Here is a 14,184-nt window from a genome sequence, read left to right as displayed (position 1 = left end):
CCGAACCATTTTGTATAAGGACTATGCTGGGTTAAATGTTATTTTCTGGTTCTGGCTGCACATATGGGGATCCCAATGGGGGATTCGTTTGGTATATGGACCAAGGAACCTGCCTCTCACCCCCTTATACAAGCAACCATCCAATAGGATGTGAGCCAGCTCTTCTACCTCTGACGCTCCACAAATGCAGAGACGCTCCTTGTAGGGGATAGAATGGAATCCAGTCAGATCCCTTCCTTTCTGAGTAAGCTTTGCAATCAAATCATGTTCTTTGATGGGCTGGTTTCCTTTTTACTGTTAACTCTTCCAAATATGAAGAACAGTTGCAGGAACGGGCTGTGTCTAGTTTAATGAAAAGAAGGACCAGGGGTGACATGATAGCAGTCTTCCAATATCTCAGGGGCTGCCCCAAAGAAGAGGGAGTCCAGCTATTCTCCAAAGCACCTGAGGCAAGACAAGAAGCAATGGGTGAAAACTAATCAAGAGAAGCAACTTAGAACTAAGGAGAAATTTCCTGACTGTTAAAACAATTAATCTGTGGAACAACTTGCCTCCAGAAGTTGTGAATGCTCCAACACTGAAAGTTTTAAAGAAGATGTTGGATAACCATTTGTCTGGAATGGTGTAGTAGGGTTTCATGCCTAAGCAGGGGTTGGGCTAGAAGACCTCCAAGGTCCCTTCCAACTCGGTTATTCTATTCCATTCCAATATTCTGTTCCATTCTATTCCCTTTCCTTCCATCTTACTGGCTAATCAATATTGCTTGCCCAAACGGAGCCCAGAAGCACGAGAGAGGGCAATGGATGGACAGGAGAGAAGGATGGAATGTCCTGTTTGTGGAAGCGGTGGAAGAGAACATCCCATTCTAGAATTCCAGGTCAGAGGAAGAGTTGCGGGACCGATTGATCCTTTAGATCTGGCGTTTAGGCATCAGAGGTTTGTCCACTGCTCCTGGTCCCTTTGCAAATGCCCCCCAACAGAGTGGTTGATTCCTTCTTGCTGCCAAGACTGGGCACATCTTCTCTAACGGCCAATTCAAGAGTTACAGCCCAGGGATCATTCTTCCTAACCCCGGTTGATGGGAGACCATGTTAAAATTCGTCATGTTAATATATATTTTTCCTGCAATCTATCTGGATTTATGATATCTTTTGTAGAAACAGAGAAATAGGTTGTCCCTGCTAAAGATTTCCAAAAAAACAAAAGGTCAGAACGATTTATTCCGTTTGCAATATTTGTTTTTCAGATTTACAGCATAGTTATGTCCCTTCCCCTGGTCTTTGTCAACCCCCAGTACACCCCCCCCCCCCACAGAGTTCTGCCTAGGGCACAACCAACACAATATATGCAGCACTATTTGTCTTTCTCCAGCAATCCTTCCCTACGTGCCATTATTGCCATTGGCAGAGACTCTGACCTCCAAACCCCCTCAGGGTTTTGTCTAAATTAGACAACTACCAGTTCCAACTGTAATTATGCTGAGCCAATGAGAAATATCAAAACATTTAATAATCAGGGTTTCTGGAAAAAGGAGTTTCATCTACTCTTTTGATATTTTTTGTTTCTATTTCAGTTCTTTCTTAATTTACATTTAAGCTCAGATTTAACTTGCCCACTTTTTGGAAGATTTTTTTTTTAAACCTTCTGTGAACTTCATTCTCATTGCTGCTGACAATTCTGCGTTGGTGTGCCCAGTTAAGTTTTGTGACCTGCCAAAACCATGGATCCGAGCACATGGCCATGTCAAGGCTTACACCATCGTGATAAGAATTGTGAAATGTCATTATTTAGGTAGTCAGCAATTCTGGGTTTAAAATGATCCTGGAATATCTAGTTACTGTGAAGAATATTAAAAGTATCAAATTGCTTTGGTGACACGTCCTGCTGTCTTATCTGGGCTACCTTGGGAGTATTTGTTTCTGGGACTTCTGGGAAAAAAGAAACAGGATTTTTATGTTTGTTAACCTGGCCGGTTATTCTGGGAGGGAAGCACTGGATCCAAGAGTTTGGGACAATTTTCCTCCAATCGTCCCTTTCTGAATCAAACTGTGCTGCAGCTTCAGAGAACCCTGGAATAAAGGGGTAGACCAGTGGCTCCTAATTTCTCCAGCTTTATGGACTGCGGGAGGAAGGGTTCCATGCACAGCTCCATTTGCACCAGCAGCAGGCACTCGTGTGCACATGTAAAACTCTACCAGTGAAGCACTAAAGGTTCCCGAGAACTTCACACTTGAAAAGCTACTTCAGGACTTAGGACCACAATTCAGCCCAACCGTTCTGCTGCTAAGCAAGACAATTGTTAAGTGAGGTTTACCCCATTTTACAACCTTTCTTGCCACAACTGCTAAGGTGAATCACTGCAGTTGAGTAAGTAACACGGTTGTTAAGTCTTCCCTGTTGACTCTGCTCATCAGGTCATAAAAAGGAACACCCCCAGGACACTGCAACCATCACGAAGGACACACTGGTTGCCAAGCCTCTTGATTGCATAGCCATGCAGATGCTGCAACAGTCAAGTGTGAAAATTGGCCCCATGTCATTTTTCAGTGCCGTAAACTTCGGTCGCTGAACGAACTGTTCCAAGTGAGGGACTCCTTGTACCTGGGCGCCTCCTTCCCAATTGTAATCCTATAGAAATGCTGTGGAACAAATTGAGGGGGGCAACTCAGGCGTGGCAGCTTACCAACTTCCAAGCTGAATGTAAGAGAAATGGGCTAAAATTCCCACACGCCAAAGCGCAGGACTGACTTAAGTTCTGGGAAATGATTGACAGCAGTTACTGAAAAGTTCACATACTTTTGCCACTCACAAATGACACCTTTTGGATCATTTTCCTCAATACATGAATGAGTGTAATGATTTTTACTTGTCTAATTGGCTTCTCTTTATGCCAGCTGCTGGGGAATTCTGGGAGTTGAAGTCCACAAGTCTTCAAGTTCCCAACTTTGGACACCCCTGCTTTATGCAAAGAGCTTGTGTGTGGAGATTGTATCACCCTGAAGGTCGTATTTCTGCAGAAATACTGAAGATTCAAACTCTCAAGCACCGTGGCATGTCATTAGCATTATATAACCACATCCTTAGAGAAGCACATCCTTCTCTAAGCAGTTTAGACTCAGCATATTGTCCCCAACAAATCTGGGTTCTCGTTTTACAGACCTGGGAAGGATGGAAAAACGGAGATAATACACCGTTAGAATGAATAGCCCCCGATTCCAATGCTGCATCCAGAGGTTCATAACTAATGAAAAACGATGTTCTCCCATTAAGGTCTCAATTTCATCTCTAATTTTGTGTTCTGTTGGGCTAGAATAGATTTTTATTTTTTAAAATCCCACCTTCAGGGTGGCAAGTATATCCAATACTTCCTCCTCCTCTAAATTTTACCCACATTTTCTCCTCACCAACCCTCCTGTAAAGGTGAGTTGGGCTTTGAGAACGTGAGTGGCCCGCACCATGCTCAAGCATTGGCTAAGGAGCAAATCCAAAATTTATGCAGTATGTAACAATTTACACCAGGGGTCCCCAACCTTTCCAGCTTTGTGAACTGGCAAAGGTGGATGGAGAGGAAACGGTTGCGTGTGAGCAAGACGCGTGTGCAGCTCTATTTGCACAAGCAATGGGCACTTGTGCTCACAAAGCTCCATTTGTGAGCAGCAGGTACATGCCCGATGTTTGTGGAGCCCCCGGTTGAGTGGGCTGCGGCCCAGGGGTTGGAGACCCCTGATTTACACTGAACTGTACTTGATATACAAAGGTAGAAACCTTTCCCAACATCAGATCAACCAGCAACAGATTTCTCGTTGCGCTTGCATCTTTCATCACACAGCCAAACTATTCCTTACGTTCGAAGATGTCACTCAGGCTTTGACAAAAATATTTAAGTTGTGGCTTAAGAGAAACAGGAGGCCAAAATCTGGTTTCAGCCTCTTCAGTTTAATTTTTCCCCCTCATCAAATCCATCCTGGCAATTCCATTTGAATTCAGTATTATAGTTCTTAAAATAATTAGGCAACACGTGGCCTGCAGGCTAAATCAAAATTCCAATGGCTTTTAACAACAGGCAGAAATATTTAATTCCATTCTTACAACTGTACAAGATATATAATACAGATCTTTTCAAACACAGTTCCTGCAAAATTCGTTAAATATTTATTCATCTGAATGTTCCAAGAATTATTCAGGTACCAAAAAAGTATTAAATAAAATACTGTATCTTTCACTCTCTCTCTCACACACTTAGCAAAGGACTTTGGAAATTACTTCTTCCCCCAAACAAGAACCTTACAACTGTCAGAAAGGGAAAAGGAAGGCTTATTAGCCAAACGTCTCTGATTTGTCACAGGCCTTTCTAACTGTGTAGCTATTTTTTTTTACCTAATTCAGTTATTTTTGTAATCTCCAACTACTTTGAGTACTGCTACTGCAAGCACATCATATCAAGAACACAACTATTATAAAGTCATCATTGTCCCACCCGTACATTTATCCCAGACAGCCTGTTTTTTTTATTTAAAAAGCTTTTATTTATAAAAGTGGCACTTTACCACCAATTTTCTGCTAGCTTACATTCTCCTCATTGTGCTCACTAAAGTTTGTTTAGCTTGCAAAAAAAGAATGATACCTCTGACAACATTAAATATGAACTTAAAGCCAGATTTTAAAAAAAAAAACGTTTAGAAATATAGACACAATGATTTGTAGACCTAGCACTTTTTCTAGTTCCAAGAAAGAGGTTGGGCAAAGAAGCAGATACAGCACAAAGAAGACACTCTGCCCTTTTTGCAATTGGTGCTGGAGCGACCTTAACACTGTTTCAGCCACTTGGCAAGGAGATGCAGACCGAGGCTTGTGCAGCAAAGCCCATCCGTTTCACGCTCCCAGGATGGGGTACTTGAAGAGAGCCATGATGGCTGCACTGAGGACCCCAGAAATGGGGACAGTAACAAACCAGGCCATGAAGATGTTGCGGAAGAGACGCCAATCCACAGACTTCTTCGAGCGCAGCCAGCCTACAGAGACCACGGATCCTACCTGGACGGAAAAGACAAAAGTACAAAACTTAAGTGGCAGTCGGTGCCCAGCTGGGACTAAATGCCCTTCATAGCAGTCCCATATTTTCCCTGGACTCAAAGCTTGTACAATCCTTGCAATGAAGCCCCCCCCCCCCCAATATAGTCTAATACTGGGGTGTCAAACCAGCACCCTGGATGCGCTGGCCACACCCAGTTTAACGAAGGGGGGGGGGAGTCCCGATACGTCATGTGACGGTGCGAGTTTTGACACCTCTGGTATTATAGAAAGGCAAATGTGATCAATACAATTGGTGGACAGTTGACTTGGATAATCAAGAATGATTCTTCTTCAAGCCTAGTATTAGAATGAAAGTGGAGCTACCTTCTGAGCTTTCTAGGGAAAGATACAAAAGTCAGTGATGAGCACAGAAGAATCCAAGGCCTGAACAAGATGGCGGCCACCAATCGTGTGCTAATATTCATTTGACAGAGGTCCTTTTTACTTACTTTACAGTGAGTTGTGCTGATAGGCAAGCCAATATTTGAAGCAATGATCACCGTCAAAGCAGATGCCAGCTCAATGCTGAAGCCACTGCGGGAAAGAAAATTGAATTTCAATATGGAAATCAGAAAAGGGAGGGCAGAGAGAACACTGAATGGGGTTTTTGGAAAGTTCTAAAGGCTCACGAAGGCCTCATCTCCCCCCACTCAGGTCCAGCAGCTCATTTCCCAGGCTGTGACATTACCCTGCGTGGGCAACCCCTACCTGGAAGGTGTGATGGGCGTGAGATCCTTGCCCATAGTCTGAATGACTCTTCTTCCCCAGATCCACAAGCCAGTGCAGATCCCAACACCTCCATAGAGCAAAAGCCAAATAGGAGTGGCTACCGTGGAAGACACATTACCCGTTTGATAGACCAGGTACAGGGCAACCAGAGGACCGATGGCATTGCTGCCAGAAGGGGGAAACACAGCATGTCAGTCAACCACATCAAATACCCCCCTAAAGGGGCAAAAAGAAAAAAATATCCCTGCCACCAACCTACTGTATTTTTTGGAGTTTTAAGACACACCTCCCCCCCTAAAGGGGGGGGGGATTGTTGGTGCATCTTATACACAGAATACAACCATTTTGGGCCTCCTGAAGCCCCACACCCACATCCCATTTTTGTATAAAACGGGCTGTTTTTTTGCAAAAAAGGGGGCGTTTTTACCTTCCCCCACTGCCCTTGAGCAGTCTGCAGGCTTCAGCAGGGTTGGGGGAAGGGGAAAATGCCCCCATTTGGTGAAAAACGGGGGCGTCTGCCTTCCCCCAGCCCTGCCGAAGCCTGCAGACTGCTCCCGGGGGCTGGAGAGGACAAAACCTTTTTTTCTTACTTACCCCTTCGAAATCTTGGTGCATCTTATAATCGGAAAAGTACAGTAGATAATTCTTTTCTCAATAAATGGACATGAGTAACAAAATGCCAAACAAAAGCTAATTCTGCCCCAACAGTACCTTAATTACTGCACATAAAGTTAACAAGAATGAATCAAGTTAACCAGAACTGACCTCACATCGTTCCCTCCGTGAGCGAAGGAGCCAAAGCAGGCGGTCAAGATCTGCAGGAACTGGAAGAGCAGAGACACTTCCGGCTTGTCCTGGTCATGCCACTCCTCCAGAGAGCAATCGCTGTCCTTCCGGTTAGCAGCGCCCCCCATCTCCACCTTCTGCAAATCCACGTCGGTGGGGTGGGCGTCTGCCACAGCGTTACAGTAGCTGGTGTAGCTGTCCATGCGGATCCTCTTCCTGGAATCCACTCCGGGCCACGTCAGCTTCTCGATCTCCTCTGCTCCCCTGGACTCCGCCTCCTTGACCCGGAAGGAATCCAGGGGCATGCCGCAGATGGCCATGGTGTAAGAGGTATAGCTGTTGTTGCGCCGCAGGGGCTTCTCTCCGGAGTCGCCCATGCAGTCGCCCACTTTGGCCAGGTGAAGTTTATGAAGGAGCTCCTTATAGAGCCCAGAGTCTTTGTGCACGGTGTGGTAATGTCCGCTGGAGCTGATGTGGTTGCTCACCACGTGATTCAACTGAGCAAGGCTCCCATTGGACAGATGCAGGGCTCCTGCAAGCATAGAGGAGGCAGGTGGGCCTCAACAGCACGGAAGCTGCTACGGAACTACGAAGCGCGTCTTCTCTAAATCAGGGCTCTCCAACCTTAAGCCTGAAGGACTCCCAACTCCCAGAATTCCTTGAGAAGGCAGCGGAATCAAAGCAAGCATCCACGCTGTAGACCAAAGCTCCTTGGTGGACCAGCTTTGCCAAGCCCAATGTGCCCTTCTAACAAGTACCTATACCTGCCCTTACAGTCCCACCTGTACTCACCACTGTCGATGATGGTTTCCTTCATCTCAACCTTCTCCCGCTCTGGCATCTCCTCCAAGTCTCCCAAGTTGAAAGAGACGGCCCTCTCCTCAAGAGCTGCTTTGTGCGGCGCACCGACTGGGTTGCCCCCATCTTCCTCCTCAGCCATGCTGCTCTCTGCGGCCCTCATGTCATCCTGCTCTTTCAGGCTGTCCTTTTTCCTCATCAACGGACTCTCGGAAGGGCTGCGCTTGATCTCTTCTGCAGAAATAAGCAAGGGGGAACTAAGAAAGCCATCCGCCCGCTCCCCAACTGATTGCAAGGCTCCTATCCAGGTTTAACCAAGCAGGAAAGATCTGCAAATCCACACTCCACAATACTTGGCAACTACGTCAACTCCTCCTTCCCGCCGTAAAGTTACATGCAATAGTTTTATATATCGTCCTGGGCCTTGAGTTGCAGGAGTTCTGCAGAATGCTTAATGTTTTAGGATGAGGCCAATAACTTGGATTTTATATTTCCACGCGTGTCTTGGAACAGGATCCAAAAGGAAACTCATTCTGAAGGAAGAAGGGAATGGTTTGCCAGAGCTAGAAATGTAGCGTGCCATGGGGCTCTATAAACTCCCAAGATTTCACATTCCTTCAAATTCAGTTTGCATTTAAATTCAACTGTTTCACTAGGCAGCCCATGGCCTGTTAGGAACTGGTTCACGCAAGAGAGTGAAGCTTTTTATCATCTGCGCATGAATGGATTTAGATGGGGTACCAAACTGTTCCTCCCCTGCCGGTGGAAAATTTCTTTCTTTCCCCACAAAAAAGGTTGAGAATGGCCGATCTAAAAACATTAACATCTAAACACTCAATTACGCAGCACAATCGCCTTCAAATTCAATGATATTTCATCTACTTACGTTCAATTTTCTTCTTCATTCTTGGACAGATAAAAAACCAGACGAAGAGAGCACACAAAACAGCACTCCCCGCAGAAATAAGGAAGATGCCCCAGAGGGGAACTTTGTCAAAGCCCAGCACTAGGAAATAAAATAACACATCTTGAAACAAGGTGGCCAAGGCTACTTCGGAGAACACAAAAACACTCCAAAAACATGGGAGGCAGAGTTTCACAGGCTCATAATATCAAGGACAATGCAGCCTTCTTCCTTCCAACATTAATATCTTTCCCCATGTTAGACTAAATGGCTGCAAGATGACATCACTTTTACACAACCAACATAGTTAGTCCATTGCATGTCCCTCACTGTGGAGCAGTCTGTTAAACCCAAGAAGTTAACAGAATGGCCATGTTCATCTTACATGCCAGGCTAATTTGCTTTAAATGCCATCCTGGTTCACCGAATTAACTGGGACGATTTGAGTTTCCACAACGCATCGAACTAAAATATGCCCAGGTCCATTTTTGCCCAGCCTAGCTGGTGAATCCAGTCATTAAAAAATAAATAAAACTATGGCATCTCCCTAGAATTGGTAATGCTGGGGAAAAGAAACCCACGAAATCTTGGCTGATCCTTATCCACAAATTTGTTATCACAACTGATCTAATTATTTTCCAATCAGTGAGGGCAGTATCTAATGTAAAATAAGTTATGAAAATTAAAAACTGAATAATGAGAACATTTCTACAGGGTTAGAAAAATTAGGTTGCTAAGAGGATCTTGGGAATAAATTCCAGGTGAGATGGTTAGGGCTGAGGTTATCTTATTCATTATTCACATAGACATTTCAAGTAACACACCCACCAAAAAAGGGTCGTTCTAGCACACGGTAAGCTCCCAAGGGAAAGGGGCAATTTCAGACACTTACAAGTTAATTCAACTACCTGCAGTTTAGACCTGTTGCACCAGGATGCAGTATTCCAGCAGAAATGCCCTTGGTAAATAGGACATCTCCCCAGGGTTTTATACCCCAAATGCTAAATCCAGCTTCTTTCTCCCACCAAAACCCAGTTTATTATTTCAAGTGATTCAGAAAGTTCCAGCACACATTCCTCTTCCATGCATTTGTTGCCAGCACGTCTTGGACAAGGGGAAGGCAGGAAAAATTCTTTTGGAATCTAACATTCACGGCATGGAGAGCCGGAGTGAGAAATCCACCCAGAGCCTCCTAGCTGGTAGGAATCTGATTAGAAGAATGTGGGAAATGTTCTGGTTCGGCAGTAGCTAGAATCCTGAGTTTCGGCAGAAGACAGCATGAGAAGGAAAGGGAGAGGTCAGTCTGCAGGCAACTGGGTGAGGGGGATGGGGGTTGTGGGACACCAGCAGCAGCAAGTCAGAAATAGTCGCTCCTGTGAGGATTTAAGAAAGGACTCTAGTAAGTGAACAGGCCTCTTGGACAGGATAACTATCTAAGGTTGAACTCAGCATATGTATGCTAGCCTGTAGCTTTCTGTAATGGCCCAGACCAGTTGCCTTCTAGAAGACTTCGATCCTGTAAAGCAAAAGGGGTAAAATTCTGTGTTTGATTAAGAAGCTTATAAAGGGTTATAAAATCAAACCTCCATATGTGAAGCCTTACTTACAGGGGGCCCCACTGTACATGACCGAGAAGAGGTTGATCCCAATTGTGCAGGCATAGAAAATGGGCAGTGCACGTAATCCGTTTGGAACAGGATCTTCCTACGAAAAATATTTTTTATGACACACATTACTATAAAACAACATTATCCAGGATTTTTACTTCTCCAAATACAAGGCAAACACACGTGACATATTTTAAAGGGCCAACACTAATCTTGCCACCCACAGGGCAGAAAAAGGAAATATTTACTACCTTTGAATCTTTTTTTGGGGGGGGGAGAGAATGCTACTAATTGATCAATTTCAGAGCTACATAAACTTCATAGTTTTGCAATTGCTGTGGAAAACACTGAGGATTTCAGCCTCTCCCAACCCAAACCCCCACTCGAGGACTAGGAGACGGACGGTTGGGGGAAAAGTAATTTCTCCTCCAAGTCCTAATCTCGGGAAAGCTTCAAAGGGTTAATTGTAAAGAGGAGCCTCATAGCTCCAGCGCAGGATATTCTATAAAGTTTAAAAAAATCAATACAGATAGTCTGGCTTACAACATTCAAAGTGACGTCATGGGGGTGGGGTGGGGGGTGGGGAATGACATGACCATTTTTCACATTTACAACTCTTGCAGCATTTCCATGATCACGTGATCAAAATTCAGACGTTTTGACAAGTGACTCATACTAATGACGGGTCTTGTGATCATCTTTTGTGACCTTCTGACAAGCAAAGTCAATGGAGAAGCCAGATTAATAGTGATTTACTTAACAACTATGGCAAAAAGGACACAAAATGGGACAAAATGTCTCACTTAGCAACATAAATTTTGGGCTCAACTGAGGTTGTAAGTCTACCTGTATTAAGGAAAAACTTCTTGACAAGCTGGGTAACAGTTGCCAAAAGAAGCAGAAGGTTGCCTACTACTGTATAGACCAGTGGTCGGCAAGCCGTGGCTCGTGAGCCACATGCAGCTCTTTACACATTTTAATGCGGCTCTTCTGTGTGCCGGGCGCCCACTCCCCTCCCTCCTCTCGGGCACTTCAAAACAAGCGCCCCTTTCCCTTTTTGACCCACAATGATTAGGGAGGATCCTGAAGTCGGGCGGGGACGAGAAGCGAGGAGGGAGAAAAAGAAACGGAGGCTAAGGAGCTTCCCCCCCCCCCGCCTCCTCCCAGCAAAAATCTAACCGGGGAGCCGGGCGGGCAGTAGCAAATTAGCCGATCACGCCGCTTGATCGGTTAATTTGCTCCTGCCCACACGGCGTGATCGGCTAATTTGCTACTGCCCGCCCGGCTCCCCGGTTAGATTTTTGCTGGGAGGGGGCGGGGGGGAAGCTCCTTGGCCTCTGTCTCTTTTTCTCCCTCCTCGCTTCTTGGGGCTCCACCAATGGGGGAGCAAGGCCCGCCCAGCGCCAGGCTTTGGGCTAACACAGAGGTCTGCAAAGTTGGCTGTTTTAAGACTGGTGGACTTCAATTCTCAGAATTCTGGGAGTTGAAGTCCACAAGTCTTCAAGCTGTCAGGTTTGAAGACCCCTGGGTTTTTTTTTCTAAAGGGTTGGGGGTGCAAGGGTCTTGCAACTTGACAGCTTTAAGACTTGCGTGCTTCAAATGCCAGAGTTCCTGAGCCAACATGACTGGAGGAGGAATTCTGGGTTTTTAAAGGGTTGGGGGTGCGAGGGTCTTGCAACTTGACAGCTTTAAGACTTGCATGCTTCAAATGCCAGAGTTCCTGAGCCAACATGACTGGAGGAGGAATTCTGGGAGTTGAAGTCCACAAGTCTTAAAGCTGTCAGGTTTGAAGACCCCTTGGGGTTTTTTTCCTAAAGGGTTAGGGATGCAAGGATCTTGTAACTTGACAGCTTTAAGACTTGCGTGCTTCAAATGCCAGAGTTTATTGAAACTAAAAACAGTGTACCATCCTATGTATTTTCGGTTTTAAAAATGTGGCTCTCAAAATAAATTTCAATCGTGGTTTTGGCGAGATTTGGCTCAGTTGAAAAAAAAGGTTGCCCACCACTGGTATAGACAATAAGGAAACTAGTCTTGAGAGCACTATTGGGCTCAGAGTGCCTGAAGAGAATTCCCAAGTCTAAAATTCTACATTTACAACCTAATACACGTAAATCACATATCGCTGCTATATCAAGTTAAACAAGCATACAGGGCAGTGAAGAAATATTTTATTTAAAATTTAAGTGAAAGATTTCCTCACTGCCCTGCAATCACAGTTGCCCAATAAAGAATTCTATTCTATTCTGCCTACTTGTTTAACTTAGGTTTCAATGGCAAGGGGGAGGGGCTTTTCTCAGCCAGAGGAAGCTTCCCATTGCATATTAGCCTCTTCTATTAGCCCACCAAACTTTTGCAAAAGGACTCCATGGCGGGACACAGATCTGTTGACAAAAAACTGAATTTCTAGAGGTGGGTGGTGGCCAAGAAGCCACCGGAAAATAGCATCTTAAACCAGTATATTCCCCACCCCCCCCAAGGCTCCTATTAGACAGCACTTATCCCTAACCACACACATACAGGCCAAGTTTCCTGTAAAACATTCAGTGCTTAAAACCCCTTTTTCCCTTGGTGAGAAGCCTGCTGGGCCTGCAACCGGCTAAAGATAGCAGGCCAGAGTTATCCAGGGCAGCCCACGTGGTCCCTTTTGGGCTGCTGATGCCCATGATTAGGTCTTATCTGCCACAGACAGGCACGGAGCTCCCTGTCCATCCTTCGGTTGGCATCCGACCTACCTTGTTGAGGATAAACTGCCTGACCCCGAAGAACAGTACGGCAGACATGATGCCAGAAAGCAGCGGGGAGATGAACCAGGACAAGACTGGGGGAAGAGAAAGAAGACAGGAGCGCCATTGAGAGGATGCAAGAGGGGCCAAAGCCCTCCAGCCTCCCTCCTGGAGCAGCCGCCTCCCTTCCCGCTTACCGACTTTCAGCAGCTCCTTCCACCGGACTCCTTCCTGTCCTTTGGCCACCAGCGAGAAGCCGATGGTCGCCCCGACGATGCAGTGGGTGCCCGAGATGGGCAGCCGGAGAAAGGAGGCCGCCAGCTGCCACACGGCTGAGCCTGCCGGGGGGGGGGAGAGGGGGGTCAGGGGAGATGGCCTCTTCCCCCCCTCCCCTCGACCCCCCTTTCCCTCCCTTCCCTCCAACCAGAGCCCTTCCTCCCCTCCCCCACTGAGGCCCCCTCCCCTTAACGAGACCCCCGCCCTCCCCACAGCCCTTCTCCCTCCCCCGCTCACCGAACATGGCGCTGACCGAGCCGGCCATGAGGAGCTCCGGGGCGTAGAGGCCGACGTCGATGAGGCCCTTCTGGATGGTCTCGCTGACCTTGGCGCCCAGCAGCACCGAGCCAGCCGTCTCGAAGACCGAGGCCAGCACGCAGGCCCTCCGCAGGCTCACCACGCCCGAGCCCACCGCCGTCCCGAAGGAGTTGGCCACGTCGTTGGCGCCCACCGAGAAGGCCAGCACGAAGGCGATGGCGAAGCCCAGCACCAGCATCCACAGGAAGGCGCTCAGCGGGCCCGACGCAGCAGCCGTAGCCGTAGCCGCTTCCGTGGCCAGGCCCGCCGCCAGGGCCGTGGGGACGGCCGACGCCATGCGGCCCACAGGTGGGTTCGACCGCCCGCCCGCCCGGTGCTACCAGAGAAGCGAAGCGGAGCGGCTCCCCGGAGGCCCCCGAAGGCCCGCCATGGCCCACCCGCCGCCGCGATCCCCACGGACGGCCCAGAGGTTTCTCCCTTCCCGGCGAAGACCCCGCGACGCAGGCAGAAGGACGCCCCGCCGCTCGCCGCCCGGCCTCGTGCGCGCCTTCGCCTCAGCCTCAGCCTTCGCCTCACGGACAGACGCCTCCCCTCAGCAGCTCGCCGGCTCCGTCTGGCGCGCGCGGGATCCCCTTTTATAGGCCTGGGCCACGTGACGACGCGCGCCCCGCCCCGCCCCGTCTGCGGCTGGTCGCGAGGCCGAAAAGGCGGGGGGGGGGAGGAACAGGCGCCGGCCGGAAGGGCGCGTGGGCGGGGCCTGCCTTCCTCTCCGAGGCCCCGCGGGGAAGGATGCGGCTGCTCCCCCGGCCGCGCCCCCTCCCCCCGGTGCTGCTCCGAGCGGGAAAAGCGGCGCTTTCGAGCTGCAGAAGCCTCGCTGCTCTTTTGCCAACTTCGTTCCCCGCAAAAGTCCTTCTAATGTTTGCATCCGATTTCCTCCTGTACAAAGGGAAGCCAGCGTTTCTTCCCGTAGCTGGGGTTGACAAAAGCCGGGCAAAAGGTCTGTTGCCCGGGGAATTGTCCCAAGGTT

The 14,184-nt window shown here is 47.9% G+C and overlaps 1 protein-coding gene across 1 annotated transcript; it reads right to left on the bottom strand.

Moving 5' to 3' along the window:
- Positions 1-4,667: 4,667 nt before the first annotated feature.
- SLC20A1 (solute carrier family 20 member 1) lies at positions 4,668-13,761 on the bottom strand. Its single transcript, XM_081961419.1, has 10 exons — positions 13,137-13,761; positions 12,821-12,961; positions 12,633-12,718; positions 9,898-9,994; positions 8,273-8,392; positions 7,381-7,620; positions 6,568-7,120; positions 5,782-5,967; positions 5,523-5,607; positions 4,668-5,034 (listed from the first exon to the last, which is right to left on the bottom strand). The coding sequence occupies exons 1-10, from the start codon at positions 13,492-13,494 to the stop codon at positions 4,873-4,875; spliced, it is 2,028 nt and encodes a 675-aa protein (XP_081817545.1). The 5' UTR covers positions 13,495-13,761; the 3' UTR covers positions 4,668-4,872.
- Between the last annotated feature and the right edge of the window lie 423 nt (positions 13,762-14,184).

This window comes from Natrix helvetica, assembly GCF_964273705.1.
Source record: "Natrix helvetica genome assembly, chromosome: 8".
Classification (NCBI taxonomy): domain Eukaryota; kingdom Metazoa; phylum Chordata; class Lepidosauria; order Squamata; family Natricidae; genus Natrix; species Natrix helvetica.
This window is presented reverse-complemented; position numbering and strand designations above follow the sequence as displayed.

Excerpts from the sequence above, each read along its gene's own strand:
- SLC20A1 (XM_081961419.1), bottom strand. The coding sequence starts at position 13,494 with ATGGCGTCGGCCGTCCCCACGGCCCTGGCGGCGGGCCTGGCCACGGAA. Across the intron at positions 5,608-5,781 it reads ACGCCCATCACACCTTCCAG|TGGCTTCAGCATTGAGCTGG; the intron begins GTAGGGGTTGCC and ends TCTTTCCCGCAG. Across the intron at positions 5,035-5,522 it reads TCAGCACAACTCACTGTAAA|GTAGGATCCGTGGTCTCTGT; the intron begins GTAAGTAAAAAG and ends TTTTCCGTCCAG.